This window comes from Falco biarmicus, chromosome 13 (genome assembly GCF_023638135.1).
Source record: "Falco biarmicus isolate bFalBia1 chromosome 13, bFalBia1.pri, whole genome shotgun sequence".
NCBI classification, from domain to species: domain Eukaryota; kingdom Metazoa; phylum Chordata; class Aves; order Falconiformes; family Falconidae; genus Falco; species Falco biarmicus.
This window is the reverse complement of record NC_079300.1, coordinates 2758404-2772545: the sequence shown is the minus strand read 5'-3', so window position 1 is coordinate 2772545 and position 14142 is coordinate 2758404. Positions and strand designations below refer to the sequence as shown.

Below are 14142 nucleotides of genomic sequence, written 5' to 3'. Positions count from 1 at the left end.
AGAGCCAATATATTCCTTGGTCCCTGAACTGGCCATTTATATTCAGGACCTTTTTTTTTTACCCATTCCTCCTCTCCTATAGAAGTTTTCTTCCACACATTTTGTGGGTCTGTTGCTGCTGAACATGCTGTGGAGGTATTCTAATCTTTCATTACAAATAATGCATCTGCCAACTTTTGCTTAAAGCGTAAGCCAAGTGCAATAGCTGTGGTTTATTCTTCCTAAGCCTGCAGGAGCCAGAAGGGTCCCTGGCTTCATTCACGCCACCGCCTTAATTCTCAGGCATCTTTAAAACATCTGCCCTGGTAAATGTTCCCTGTTCCAGGAACCACAGCTGTACCCAGCTGGCCATGGCCCAGCTTGCTGGCACTGTCTAGGGAGGAGGAGGAGGGAAGGGAGCCTGCAAGCTGCCTCCATCCAGGGTGTCCCTCGGCAGCACCAGCCCGTGTACCCCCCCATTTTCTGCCCACAGCTCAGGATGGGCATTACACCATTTCCAAGGAAAAAAACCCCTGCTTTTTTTGGTGTGAAGAGGATCCTTGTTCTGTCCTGCCTGCAGCACACAGATACCATGGTGACAGACACCTTCCAAGATTACGAAAGCAAACAGGAACTCATGAATTTGTGTTTTAAGGCCAAATTATATATAGGAGCAATACACACTTGACATCTGTCACTGTTTCCTATTAGTACCCTTTGCTTGATTAATCCCCTGCAGCCAGCCTAGCCCCCAGTTGGTGCTGGGAGGAACCACTCACGCTTTCTGAGCTCTACTGGAGAGGTTTAGCAAACTCCTGTGCAAGACAGCCCTGGCTTGCTGCCTGCCCGAGATGGGCCATGCCGTGTCGTGCCCTGCCAGCCTCCCATGGATGTCTTGCAGCACATGGCAGAGCACAGGACAAGCTGCACCAAGGTCCCACCACTAGCTACCAGAGGTGCCAGAGACAACTGCAGGAGGATGGAAGCACGACTTGGGGACGTTGGACTATTCCTCTCGTTGTGTTCAGCTGCAGCTGGTGTTATTTAACTATTTGCCCAGGTGATGCTGAGAGTCCCAGATACAACCGATTTGGCAGACTGGTGCCTCTAAAATAATTCCCACAGACATCAGAGTAGGCGGCAGAATGAAAAAAGGTCAAATTTAAGTTCAAATGCTGCTGGGAAAAGGGATGTATCACTCATACAGAAGTGATGACTATAATGCATTTATAAATACACCCGTGGCAGAGGTGCTATTCCCTCCATCAGCTGTCCTCACTGCTGCAGGCAGGACCCGCGCCTCTGCTGTCCCTTGCTCAGCCATGCAGCCAGGCACCAATGCCTTGTATTATTTTTTACCTGCCCTATCTGTTATTCTACTGACCACAAGTTCTCACCCGTAAGATTTTCCCACCTCATGGGATTTCTGCTGTTCTGGGAGCAGCCTGGTATGGGGTTTTGCTCAGTGCTTTGGTTATAGGGAGCATTTGAGCCCTGTTTAAGTGCTGCGTGACTCCTGGGGCTGGCAGCATACATCCACAACCAGTAAATAAAACCAGAAAAGGAAGAAAACGAGATTGCTTTGGCTTGAGAGTAGCAGGGGAAGAGCCTCGTGATGAAAATGCTTGAAAGCAGTCTACAGATCAGAACAGAAATTCTGTGATCCCTTCAGAGGGATAAATATTTCAGAAGAGTGGGTGCACATCCAGACCGCTGCTACAGCTCCAGCCCTGTGCAGTGTGGTCCTCAGCACCTTCACAAACTTTTAAAACCTCGAGCAACCAAATGCCCTTGTGTGCTGCTGACTCGCCGCATTTGAGATAAACTGGCACTGCAACTCGTATTTCAAACATTTTTTTACTGATTTTACTAAATGCTTATTCATACATCAAAGGGTGTCTCCCCTCCAAAAATCACAGATAACATCCCGCAGTCCCTGCACACTCGGGTTATCCCTATCATAGGCCAGAAAACCCTGATGGTTTGGCTTTGGGACTTAGAAGCACAAGGATGCTGCATGGCTCCATGTTTCCCAGCCAGCCCTGTGCAACTCTGCAACGAGACTCCAGCAACAAACGAAACACACAAAACACATAAAATAATGCCATTTCCTTTAAAAACTAACAGGATGAGGCACTCACCGGCAGCCTGGTGGGGCATGGAGATGGGGGCTGGCCAGCTCCATCCCTCCCTGGGCAGCTGCAGCCTCCCTGGGGGAGCTGGGGGCCACGGCACAGCGCAGTGTACGCGGCTGCCAGCAAAACCTTTGCGGCAATTGTTTTTGTGCATTGCCGTTTGGATTTGCAGGTTTAACTATTTAAATTTAGCAAATTAATCCTTTGCTTAATTTAGAGGGGGGATAAGGGGGGAGGGAAATCACACGAGGCAGCAAGAGTCTGAGTGATTACGCTCTCATTAAAGCTCCTCTGCTGTCAGAGGAGGTAACAGAGGCGGAGGAGAGGGATAACGGCAGTGTCTCAGATCTAATGCCCTCTTAGGTTGTTTTCATCTTTTTTGGCTCTGTCAGGCACCAGTTCCCCATACCGGTATTCAATTCTTGCAGCAAGAAAAGCTGCCGGGATGGCTCATCCTCTGCCAGGGCTTCCCTCGCCGAGGCCCAGAGGACCCCAGACCCCCCGTAGCTCTTCTCCACCCCACTGGGCTCGCAGCACGGGGACTGTGGCTGCCGCTGTCTACGATGGCCACACCAATGCTGCTGTGACAGTATAAAGGCTGCACAAATGGCCATTACTGGTGTCCTAACACACCTGCGAAGACCACCTCGCCTCCCACCCTTTGTACAAATTGGAGAATAAAGAAGATGGTCCTGCCCAAACTGGTTTTCCTCTAAATAATTTGCTGCAGGATGGAGGATGAATGAACCAAGTGGATGAAAAGGGGCGAGCTTTTCAAACAGCCTCTCTTACATATCTAATTTAACTCTTTTTATATGCATCTCTGACCAAACTCAACGACAAATTCACAGTCTGACGTCTGGGGAATACTCAAAAAGGTAACGGTGGGGAAGGAAGAAGAAAGGGCACGCCTCCGTTTTCAGCAGCACTCACCATGCCTTTCTGCTTCTCAGTGGATTATGAAGGAGAAAGCAAGGAAGGAAAAAAATCCCCTTAAATTAAAATTATTTCTTGACCATTTTAGTATAGTAGAACAGAAAAGGGATGAAATCTCTTGAGATCTGTCATTCAGGAGACCAAAGCGGCGCCAGCCAGGATAACTAATTTTATTCCCAAATACTGTGAAATGTGCTGATACACACACCAGAGGGTTTATCACTGCTTCAGCAAGGCGAGGATTACCACCTGAATATGTTTAAACTGAAATTATGCTGAAATCAGTAGGAAGTGAATTCTGCCTCATTGCTTTAACAAAGGTGCATTTAAAGGCAATTACCAAAAATACCCTTCAAGGAGTAAATGGGTTGCAATTAAGTTATTACCAGTCCGGTGCCAGCATTCCCCAAGGACTGCTTGGATAATGGTTATCTCCAGGTGAAGAGTTCTGATTATCCCTTCTCCTTCAACTCCTCCTGGTGTGGATGTCCATCTCCTCCAGCCTGCCCTGGCCATGCCCATCCCCTCCAGCACGACACCACCCAACGCATCTGACGCATCTGACTGTCCCGCTGTCCTCGGGTGAAGCATGTGCCATCTTGGGGACTGGGAAGCTGAGACGGGTTGATGCAGATGTGCTTGGTACCTTAGAAACCTGATCATCATCCCTCCTTCTCCTCCTCGTCTCAGCCAAGCCAGAATTATGTCTGCTATCCCCTATTTTTCCAACAAGGACACGTGGCTGGGGTTGACTGACACTCGTGAGGTTAGGAATTCCTCTTTCCTTCTGTTATCCAGCCTGCCAGGGCTGCTTCCCTGTGCCAGTTCCCCTCCGGCAGGCACAGGAGGGCTGGTAAACAAAAAGCAAGGTCAACAGGGATCCTCCTTATCTGTCAAAAGGCCTCTGGAATTCGGTGCAATCATCAAGCTGTAGGGGAAAAAAAATGCCCTTTTATAAACTGGTTTCACAGGCATGTGGGTAAGGAATGCGGGTAGGGAAATAGCTGAAATACTTCAAATGCACGAGTCCACAACAGTGCTGCTGCATCTTAATATTTATGTTGGTTACTAAATGCATTAACTCACAGATTTTAACATGTGCGGAGAAGGTTTATGCAGTGTTTCTGCACAGAAACCCCTCCTGCCCACGATCCTTTGGGCAGAACTGCTGCTGCCCCACAGATGTGTGGGGCAAGGGCTATGGGACCAGGGGGATGGAATCAGCCCCTTAATTAATTTTCAATGAGGAGAGCGATATCTGCCTCAGGAGCCTTTGGGTATCACAGCTGGGGCTGGAAAGTAATTATTAACAAAACCAGGGAGGACTGCGCTCGGTCAGTATCGCAGCAGATTTCATCCCAGCTGGCTGAGCTGGGACTGGTCACGTTTAGAGCAAGAACCAACATTCAGGAATTTCTCCCAACTTTTTGTGCACCCCAGATGATCCAGCCCACTGCCTGATTTAGGGCTGAGAATTTTTTTCTGGGACTGTAAATATCTTACAGTGAATCATTTCTTGCCCAACCCTATTAAATGAGAGTCCCAGAAAATGGTTTGGAGAAATAGTTAGGCTAGTCCTTGCACAGTCACGCAATTTCTTCCCAAGACTAATACATACCAAGGAGTTTTACCATCCCTTCACTGCTCAGCTCAGCTCAGGGGCGGATGCAGGCTACACATAAATAAACCCAGCCTAAAGCAGCCACAGCTGGGGACATGGAGGGAACCTCTGCACCAGGAGAGGGGAAGGTGCAGTTAATTACCACTGAAAGAGATATTGCTGCAGGTGCCCTTCAAAGGGTGGGATCTGGTTCCATCAATCTGCTCAATTACCATTTAATTTTGAGCCTACAACTGTTGCTGATTCCCAGTTTCCAGTCAAGGGCAATTATCTTTTGTTATTTCTTTGTCTCTGCATCTTTACGAGCCCATATACATTTAGATGCAGTTCAGGTTTACAGCAGTACATACCGCTGCTTTGCTTTTCTCTAGTGATTTATGATATGCTTAATACAGCCATTCGCAGCAATGCAATATTAACATAACAGTTCAATAAACAGGCTAAGGATGAACTGTTTTGAGTTTGCTTTTTTTTCCCTTTCCTCTCAGTTTCAGGGATGAGACCAAACTCCCTGCACGGCCTTCTCCTCCACAGCTTTTCCTAGCATTTATTTTGCTAGAGGCAGCACGGTGCCAGGTGGCATGGGCTGGTCAGTGGGATGCCCGCAGTGTGCACTGGGGGTGTGTGTGTCCGTGTCTCCCCTCTTTGCTCTCCCTTTCTGCTTCAGCTGATGACAGAGTGAGCCATCTCATCTTCGCAAGGGCATCGCTGAGACCACCGACCCATTTCTTGTGGCCTGGGACAGAGCCAGCAGCCTCCCCAAGCATCTCCCTGCAGTTATCCCCAAAACCTGGCTCGGGATGCTGCGCCCGTGGGGCAGCCCCATAGCAGCAGGGACAATGGCAGAGCCCAAAAAGGCAGCAAAGGGTGTCAGAACCTGCAGCTGCACGGTCACAGATTCCTTTCAAGCACCAAAGGAGAATTGCTTTCCAAAATATATGTGCATGCTTAACAGCCGCCTGTTAGAGGGCAAATTTCAGTTTGAAAGCTTTCCCTCCGTCATCCCTTGGGTTGCAGAAGACTAAACAGATTGCAAATATGGAAAGGCCAGGAAAACCTTATCTGTTATCACACCTAACAGCTCTGCACTCATTCAAAGGCTGATCACTGGCTTTTTACCTGCTTGGTTTTGCAAAACATACCAAAGAGCTGATGGCCATAGATTTCTAATGTACCACATTAGCAATCTGGTCACCCAGCACTGGGAAGTATTTTGGTACTCATCTGTATTCAAAGAAAGAAAGGTAACTTCAAAAAACCCAAAACCTCCCACATGACACGCAAAACCAGGGAAAATAAAATATGTAACTACAGCAAATGTAGCTGTGAGGAAACAAGCCCTCTTGCCTGATGATGAATTATACTTTGCTTGCAACAGATGCAGCTCTTTATATTTGTTTTCTGCATAAATCTACATATTAGCCTGAAAGCAACTGTACGTGCTTTGTCTTGCCTTGGTTCCATCACTCACTGCTCTTTTCAGCTGATTGCCTTTGAGTGCGGGGCTTTGCTCTGGCAAACGGCCCCGTTTTGTGGCTTTTCCAGCCCCAAAATCACAACGAGGGAGCAGGCGAACATTTGCTGCATGCATGGTGGAGCTCATGATCTTTCTTCTGCTGGCCATTGGTTTCTGCCAAGGGAGATGGCACCTCCCCAGCCCCGAGCCATGGGCAGAGGTAGCACCCAAGGAAGCATGGAGGAACAAGCTAGGGTGGGTGCTGTGCCTGCATGACCCAGTGCCAGAGACAGGAGCTGCTGCAAGAACCACAGCTCCTGTTCTGCAATTCAATTTATATCATCTATAATTTATTGCGTGATGCCAACCAGACAGCTTCCCTGGAGCTGGGATGACCAGTGAGATGGCTGTTGGCGTACTGCAGCTGCAGCTGGGCTGGCAGCAAATCCCCAGTGCAGATGGGCAGTGGGTTCACCCCAGGAGCCTTATTCCCTAAGAAAAGATGGAAGTGGGAGCATGCATGGGGTGCAGGTAGTAGTAGGAATATTCTGCAATCTCAGCCAGAAAAGGTGAAAAGGATAGGTATTGAATATAATTATCTTATTAAACTGTGAGCCCATGTTTTCAGCTTTTCTTAATCTTGTTTAACACTACTGGTGTCAAGTTAAATTATTTTTAATTGTTTTTACAAAATGTATCTGATGAATTTATTGTTTTCTCTATAGGATCTCCTGGAACATAATTCTCCAAGAGAATTTATTTTCCTCTCCTCAAAGGAGTCTTATTTAATATCTGTGCACTGGAAATTGAAGCGATGAAGCAAGTAAACAAAATAATGGGCACAGCCTTGTCCTACAGCCACGGTGAGCAACCTTACCCTCGTAAGCAAGAGCCTGGCTTGTTTTGCTCCTTCCCAGGATCCTACCTGTGCTTGCCAGCCTAAGGAGCTCCTGCTGACCCAGAGCCTGTCCCCTGCCCTGGGGAAGGCTCAGGGATAATCCCCTTTACTGGTGTCTGGTGGGAGGGAAGGCAGCTCCATCCCTGCCAAGGGCTCACTGGGTGGGTGCTCAGGTAAAAGCCAGGTGAAATGAGGGATGTCTTTGAGGCTGAATTTAACAACTGAAACAAACCATCACAATTTTGCAGGGTGAAAGCATTGCCTACAGGCAGCTAAGGGGCGCAGGAAAGCACGCAGGGAAGTCACTGGCACTGGTGACAGCGGAAAGGACAAGGGTACCAACAGTCCCCGCTCCCACTGGTCCCATAAAGCCATTTTCCATCGCAGAGAACGGGTGCAGAAACCCTTGTCAAAGTGCATTTAAATAAGGTTAGGGAACCGTAAGTTCTCGCAGGTGGAGCTGAAGGCTGGGGCACTCTGGAGGGTCCCAGGCATCCGTGGCTCTGCTGCCCTGCCTGGGTGCGGCATCTTCCCAACCTCTCCCTTTGCCTGTGGCATCAGGCCAAAGCCCTTTCCATGGCAGAAGGACCCCACCATTTGCAGGGACAGAGAAACATGCATTTCCCCCTCTCACACCCTCCATCCCCAATGAAAAAATCAAAAATCGAAAAGCTCTGTTTCTGGAAGCTCCCGCTATCGAGCAGCAGGTCAGAGGGATGCTGCCAAACTTGGCGCACAAATGCCAGGGTAGGACAGCAAAAAATAGAAAGCAAATTGCCACGACCTATTACTCTAGAGAAAAGATCTATTTCTGATATGTGCGCTGTTTAAACAGAGGTATCGCTAGTCGCAGGCTGTAACCCACTTAGGCAAAGCTTCAGGCACAAAGCAATGTCATTGCCAGCTCCTGGCTGCTTATTCACCAGCGATACCCTGGCAGACGCAGCAGCACAGAACAAGACCGATCTATGCTATCACAGAGGGAACAACATGGTACGTATTAAAAGGCTGGATTATTGGTGCACAGGGGTAATTTCCAGGTCTTTAGACTACAGCTTTGGCAGGGTGTGGGCCATTAGCCTGAGCTCCGAGCTTCCCCGTGCTGGGATGGGAAAGCAGATCCTCTCCAGTCCTGGGGACAGGGAGCTGGAGGCTGCAAGATGTGCCAGGGACACTGCCTCGGCCAACATGTGCTATGTAAACTCAACAGCATGCTGCCTTTCGCATAAGGTATGGTGACAGGCGATATAGTCCTTTAACTTCATCTGAGTCCGTGGGGCAAGAGGTCTCCTGCCTGCAGCCACAAAGAGGATTATCACTGACAAGCTCTCCGTATTCCCCGACCTGAGCCCTGTGATGCAGCAAAGAAGAAAATCACTCAGTGTGATGGAGAGAGATGTTATTGCTGAAGGCATCTCCCCCTAGTCCTGTTCCCAGCAAGGCTTCAAGATGTAGACAGAAAACTGAGCTCGAGGTGCTGCTATTTTGGCTCAGCAATTGGCATCAGGGTTACGCTGCATCTGAGAGGCTGGCTCCCCGACAGCAGATTCAGTTCCCTACGGTCATTCCAGGATAATATCTTGAACAAACCAACTGAATCTGTTTAAATGCCTTAATAATGACCATACTGAGCGCAGGAGTTCTGAAGTGGTAGGTTTAATCTAGCTCGTGTGAGCTTTATCTGTTTATTTCACAGGACCCTCACAAGGCAGCAACTCCATCTTCAGCTATTCCTAAGCTGCAAAGTGGGCGGGCTGGGTATTTCTGACTGTGCTGCAAGAAAGTGTGGGACCAACATTTGCATTTCTCTGCAAGAAAGCCGGGTAGTAGAGCTAAGGTAGAGAAGAAAAAACCTAAAGTTAACTCCCAGGACCGCCCCAGACTATATACATGGTAGGGCAGCATAGCACATCACTGCTGTGGATGTTTAGGTCCCCAAGGCTCATACTGCAGCCCGGGCTTCGGCAGTGGCCTCATGCTGCCAGTTTTCCCACTGGAACTGGAAGTCGGTGAAACAGAAAGTGAATAATCCTCTTAGCGGGGCTGGCGCCGGCTGCCATCACCCGTGCTGCGCTCCAATTAACACCAGTGGCTAAGCCTTGCTGGAGGTTTTGTTATTAATTACGTGAGGGAGGATTGAGCTTGCTTAGTGCATGGCTGCTTGGGCTGGGAGAAAGGAGATGTCCTAAAATAACTCACAGGGAAAAAAAAAAAAATTAATGCCTTGAAAGCAGCACTGAATCAGCACTATCCTTGTGATGGAGGACAGACCCCAACGGCCACCCCAGTGTGGTGAGGACCAGTCCCCAGTGCCTCTGCTTGTGCTGGGGCTCACCACAGACACCCCCGTAAAACCAGGGCTTGGGACATGCTCCTGAAAGCCCAAAGCTGCTTTTCCCTGGAGGCGGCAGGTCTGGAAATGGCCCCAAGGTGTCTTCTCTGAGAGCTGGTGGTGTGATTGGAGCTGAGCTTTCACTTTGCCCCCCAAACCGAACCCCTTTCCCATCTATAAGTGTCAAACCCTCCACAAAATACAGCTCAAGTATTGCTTCTACATCAACATGATTTTTAAGTGGGAAGCTAACCCTTGCCACTTTTCCAAGCCAACACTTAATCTACACCTGATTCTTTCAAACAGAGGGATGCGGAGTACCTTGGTTTGTGTGAATGCAATTTCTGGAGTGTCAAAGTTGCATGGCCCTCAAAGGAAAGTCTTGTTTGAAACACAGAATTTGGTATTTTTCAAAGATTTTCCTCTGGGAAAATGCAAGAAGAACCACCCCCTGCCAAACGTACAAGACAAGACGGGACTGCCGCTGCAGCATCCCCTGCTGCCTCCCCCCAGCCCAGCCGGGGAGAGGGACCCATTGCACCCACCCTGGCTGCCACCCAGCTGGTCCTACCCTGCCCTGCACCTCGGCACTCCTGTCTTGCTGCTTCTTGAATAACTCCTATGTTTTAGCACACTTGATAGCTTTTCCATTTAACAGTGAAACCCCATAAGTAATGAGAACGTGGTTAAGATAAAAGAGGCTGGCTACATTAAATAGAGAATTGCTTCAGCAGGCACAAACCAGCGCTTTTCCACAGGACTGCCAGATAAAATTGTGTGTGGCTCTAAAGGGACACGATGCTTAAAAATAATCTGCTTTGTCCCAAATGCTTTTAAAATTGCTCAAGATTGTTACATACTGCAGAAGGAGATATTCCCCAATTCTGCTTTGGTTTTTTTGTAACTCTTTGGGCGGAGGGAAACAGGAATATTGCTGGCACCCAAGAAGGTGCAATTCTGACAGCCCAGGGTTTGCTGCAGTGAAAAGGATTGCTCAGGCTACCCAGCTCTGAAGACATGGATGCCTTACAAGGATGGCTGAAGAAAGCACTTCTTTCCAGAAGCTGCTTTTCCCATATTTCCTGTGCCTGGAGGCTCTGTGGGAAAAACTGGACAAGGCAGGAGTGTGGGCAGGCACGTGTGCCCAGGCAGGTCTGCCTGCAGCTCCTCATGCAGGCAGCTTCCTCCCCTTATCACATTCGTCGGAACAAAAAGCGTGTAATTCTTATGTTGCAACACAATTGGAAAGAGATTAGCCTCAGAATGAGATTAGAGGAGCTATTAATTGAATGGGAATTAATAAGTGCGCAGCTCTTGGATGCTGGGGTTTAGAAAGAATTAAAATAATTCTTGCGGGGTTGGGAGGAAAAACACCTTCAAGGCTGAGGCAGGACCGACAGACAGCACACCGCACCGGCTCTTCCCTTTTCAAGATTATAAGCTTATTAGTGTGGTTGTGTGCTCAGTGCTCCTCGGGATCCTGTTTAAGGAGGTCAGAGGCAGAGGCGGACAGTGATAGCTGCCTACAGATCCAATTAGGAATGACTTTCCCAGCCGGCTCCTTTGCCTTTTTGCTGTCATTAACAACTCCGGACAGACCTGGTGTGTGGGGCTGGGGCAGATGGAGGAGCATTGCCCACCTCCTCCCACAGCTCCCTCAGGGCTGTCTCTCGGCTTGGGCAGAGGGAGCATCACATCTTCTCCCTCTCCACCCTAGGCATGATACCCCAGACAGTGGCACTGCTGTTCTGCCCCGGGGCATCTCCAGCCCATTTCCGAGGGACGCTAACCATTACTGGGGAGCAACAGCTGTCCCTTTCTGCAGCTCACCTGCTCTAGAAAATGCTTGAGGATTGTCTGTTCCAGGGGTAAGAGCACAGAGGAACTGGGGACAAAGCAGGAGCAGGGACAAGTCATGCTGTCAGGAGCCTGAGAAATGCCATTTCCCCAGACTACACAGCAGGTTTGCAGAGACTCAGGACCAGAGCTCAGTTTTGCAGCCTTCACCCCTCAGGTTTTTGCTGAAATACAGCCCGGGAGCTCCCATGTTTCTGCAGGTTGTGTGCATGTAGCTTTCCAGGGATCACACATGGAGAGGAGTGATGTGCAGGCTGCTCCCTGAGGGTACACATGATTTTTCCAGGCAGTAGGCAAGTACAGCATCATGTACAGCAGCACTTCTCCTCTGGCATGGCTTCTCCTCCATGTACAGCATCACTTCTCCTCTGGCGTGGCTTCTCCTCCATGTACAGTTCTGCCAGGGCTCAGTCTCACAGGGCTGTTTCCTCCCCTCCCTGTAAAAGTTATTCTAATTTTCCTGGTCATGGAGGGCTGGCCATGCCAGGGGCTGCCACTGGATTTCCCTGGCTGGAGAAGCCAGCGGTGCGCAGCACAGGCAAAATCATTTTTGCCATGAGTGAGATTGGAGCCACATTTTCCGATCAATGAATTTCACTCAGAATGGTCCAGCTGCTACTGAGAGCATGGTTATGTGAACATGTCTTGTCCGAGTCATTAAAACAAATTAAATATCACTCCTATGGCTCACGGCAGAGTGGCCAGCAGCACCTGTACACTGGGTTTTCCCATGGGACCTCAGCTGCTCTGAAGCCCCTCTGAGACACTAAAGACCCAATTTACTCATTTTTAAGAGCCCTGAGCATTGATACCCTGCTGAACGGAGCCAAATACACACCTTGTCAAAACAAAGGGACTCAAAGCAGAGCAGGTGGGGGGCTGCCTGCCCAGCACCCCCCAGCCTGGGCTGGACACCCCCTCTCCTGGGCACAGCTTGTTGCTCTGCCCATCCCCAGGTGGTTTCTCTGCTGCCACCCTGTCGCCATTGTATCTGCACTGAACGGCCCCTTCCCTCCTGCTGTGGGGAAACAGGGGTTCCCCTGGTGCAGAGCAGCATCTGGAGCCAGAGCCTGCTGCAAAAGACAAGGGAGGGACCCCCGGAGCTGGGGCTGCACACCCCACCAGCCCCCAGAGCGCCCCACGGACCCGACCGTGGGCTCCCACCTGCCTCCGGCCCCTCACTGCACAGCCCCCCCGGGGAGGCAGCTTGTTTCAAGATGCTGAGTCACAATCCCAGCCAAACACCAAATATAACATCTGCAGCCTCTCGCGCTTGGGGATCGCAGGTAGATCTTCGCCTGTCCCGAGCAGAATGTGCTGCAATGAGATATCCAAGTCCCAAAAGGCTCCTGTGAGGCAGTTAGATACTTGCAGCACCTCACTTACACCCACACCTTAAAAATGGTGCTGGAATAATTTCCTTTAAAATTTCCAGACACAAAAGCTAGCTTAAGGTCACACCAAGAAACCTTTCAACTGCCCTTGATATACTCCTCAAGAAAAAAGCAGTCCATGCAAAATTCATCAAATAAATCAAATTAAGATTAAAAATATTAATTTAGGATTAATTAGAATCTCTCTCAAGGATCCAGTAGATTTGCCGTTGTAGCTGTTGCTACTGCAGATTAATATAAGATGCACCCACGAACATTTCAGGCTGCTGAACGGCAGACTGGAAGGTGCAATACACTTGATTATGCAGAGCACTAGGCTAATACATTTTGCTGCATCTCCCCTGTTGTCTGTGCAAGCTGCTGAAAAGCAGCAAGAGGTGGGCTCAGGCAGAGCTGGAGCTCTGAAATCAGAAACACAAGTTCTTTACTATCCTTTAGCTTTTTCCCCAGTGCCTATAGGAATTCTGCTGTGTCCGAGCTCCTTCGGACAAGGTACAGGATTTTTTTTTCCCCACTTCTACCCGCGTTGTACCAAAAAGGCTCAGGTTTTCCTACTGCATTACAGTTTGCAACACTGCCTGTAAGGTGGCAATCAGGCGGGCAGTCGCGCTTTTGGGCATTCAGATCGGGCTTTATTTGAAGGATCTGTCTCCTGAACTGTGTTTCTAGGGAGGTGGCTAAAAACCCCAGAGACCAGCCAGCCTGAAGGCAGAGCATAGCCCCAAAGCATCCAATTTGCAGTGTACTCACATTCATCTTCTGCGCCGGGCTCCTCTTTCAAGCCATTTTGCGAGAGATCCCAGGCACTTGTTGGGCCAGGCAGAACCCTGCACCGGCTGCCTACAGCTCCGTTCCCTCCTTCCCCTGCCTGCCGGTGGCCATTCCTCCGGGACTTGTCAGCTGAGTTGAAAAATAGACTTTTAATTCACTTGGCATCAAAGATTCCGGCTTAACTCTTCCCAGCAGCTGTCATGTCCCGCCAAAAGAGCCGTGGTGCCAATCGTTTCCAATATAATCTCCTCTCCGAACAACTAGAAGATGCTTGAACTTGTCTTAACCCTCTGGATGGATGGAGATCTCTCCGCAACGCCAGGAGAATATAATGCTGCTCTTTCCAAAAGCCTTCCCTTTCACATGCCTCGACCTTGCAAGGGAAATCCTGTCTCATTTGAATTATTCATAATACTTTCTGTTCTGCCAGCTCCAGCATACATTTTCAATCATTAATATGTCATGACTTTTTATCCTTTTGGACTTCTATCTTTCCTCCTATATGACTTGCCGCTTTCAAAGTAACACCGTTGTGGCTATATTAATTAGCATTCATCTGATTTACTAAACAAAAATATGTCTCCATCCTAATGCACGCCCTTCCTGGTGGGAAATGCCACTTGAACAGCTCTGGGAACAGGGACAGCACCGGCTGGTTCTAGCTAAAGCAGTGCAAGCCATGTTTGGAGCTCACGCTTTTGGCAGCATTTCCCAGCTTGCAAGCCTGTCTGGTGATGGAAGGCAGGGTAGGTTTCCAGCATCA

General features: G+C 49.2%; 1 protein-coding gene across 1 annotated transcript in view; it reads right to left on the bottom strand.

Annotated features, from left to right (window-relative positions):
* SCHIP1 (schwannomin interacting protein 1) overlaps positions 1-13470 on the bottom strand; it is a 58814-nt gene extending 45344 nt beyond the window's left edge. The window contains exon 1 of the mRNA XM_056358737.1: positions 13359-13470. Coding sequence (XP_056214712.1) covers positions 13359-13364 — 6 coding nt within the window. The 5' untranslated portion in view covers positions 13365-13470. The remainder of the gene's footprint in view (positions 1-13358) is intronic.
* Positions 13471-14142: the final 672 nt, after the last annotated feature.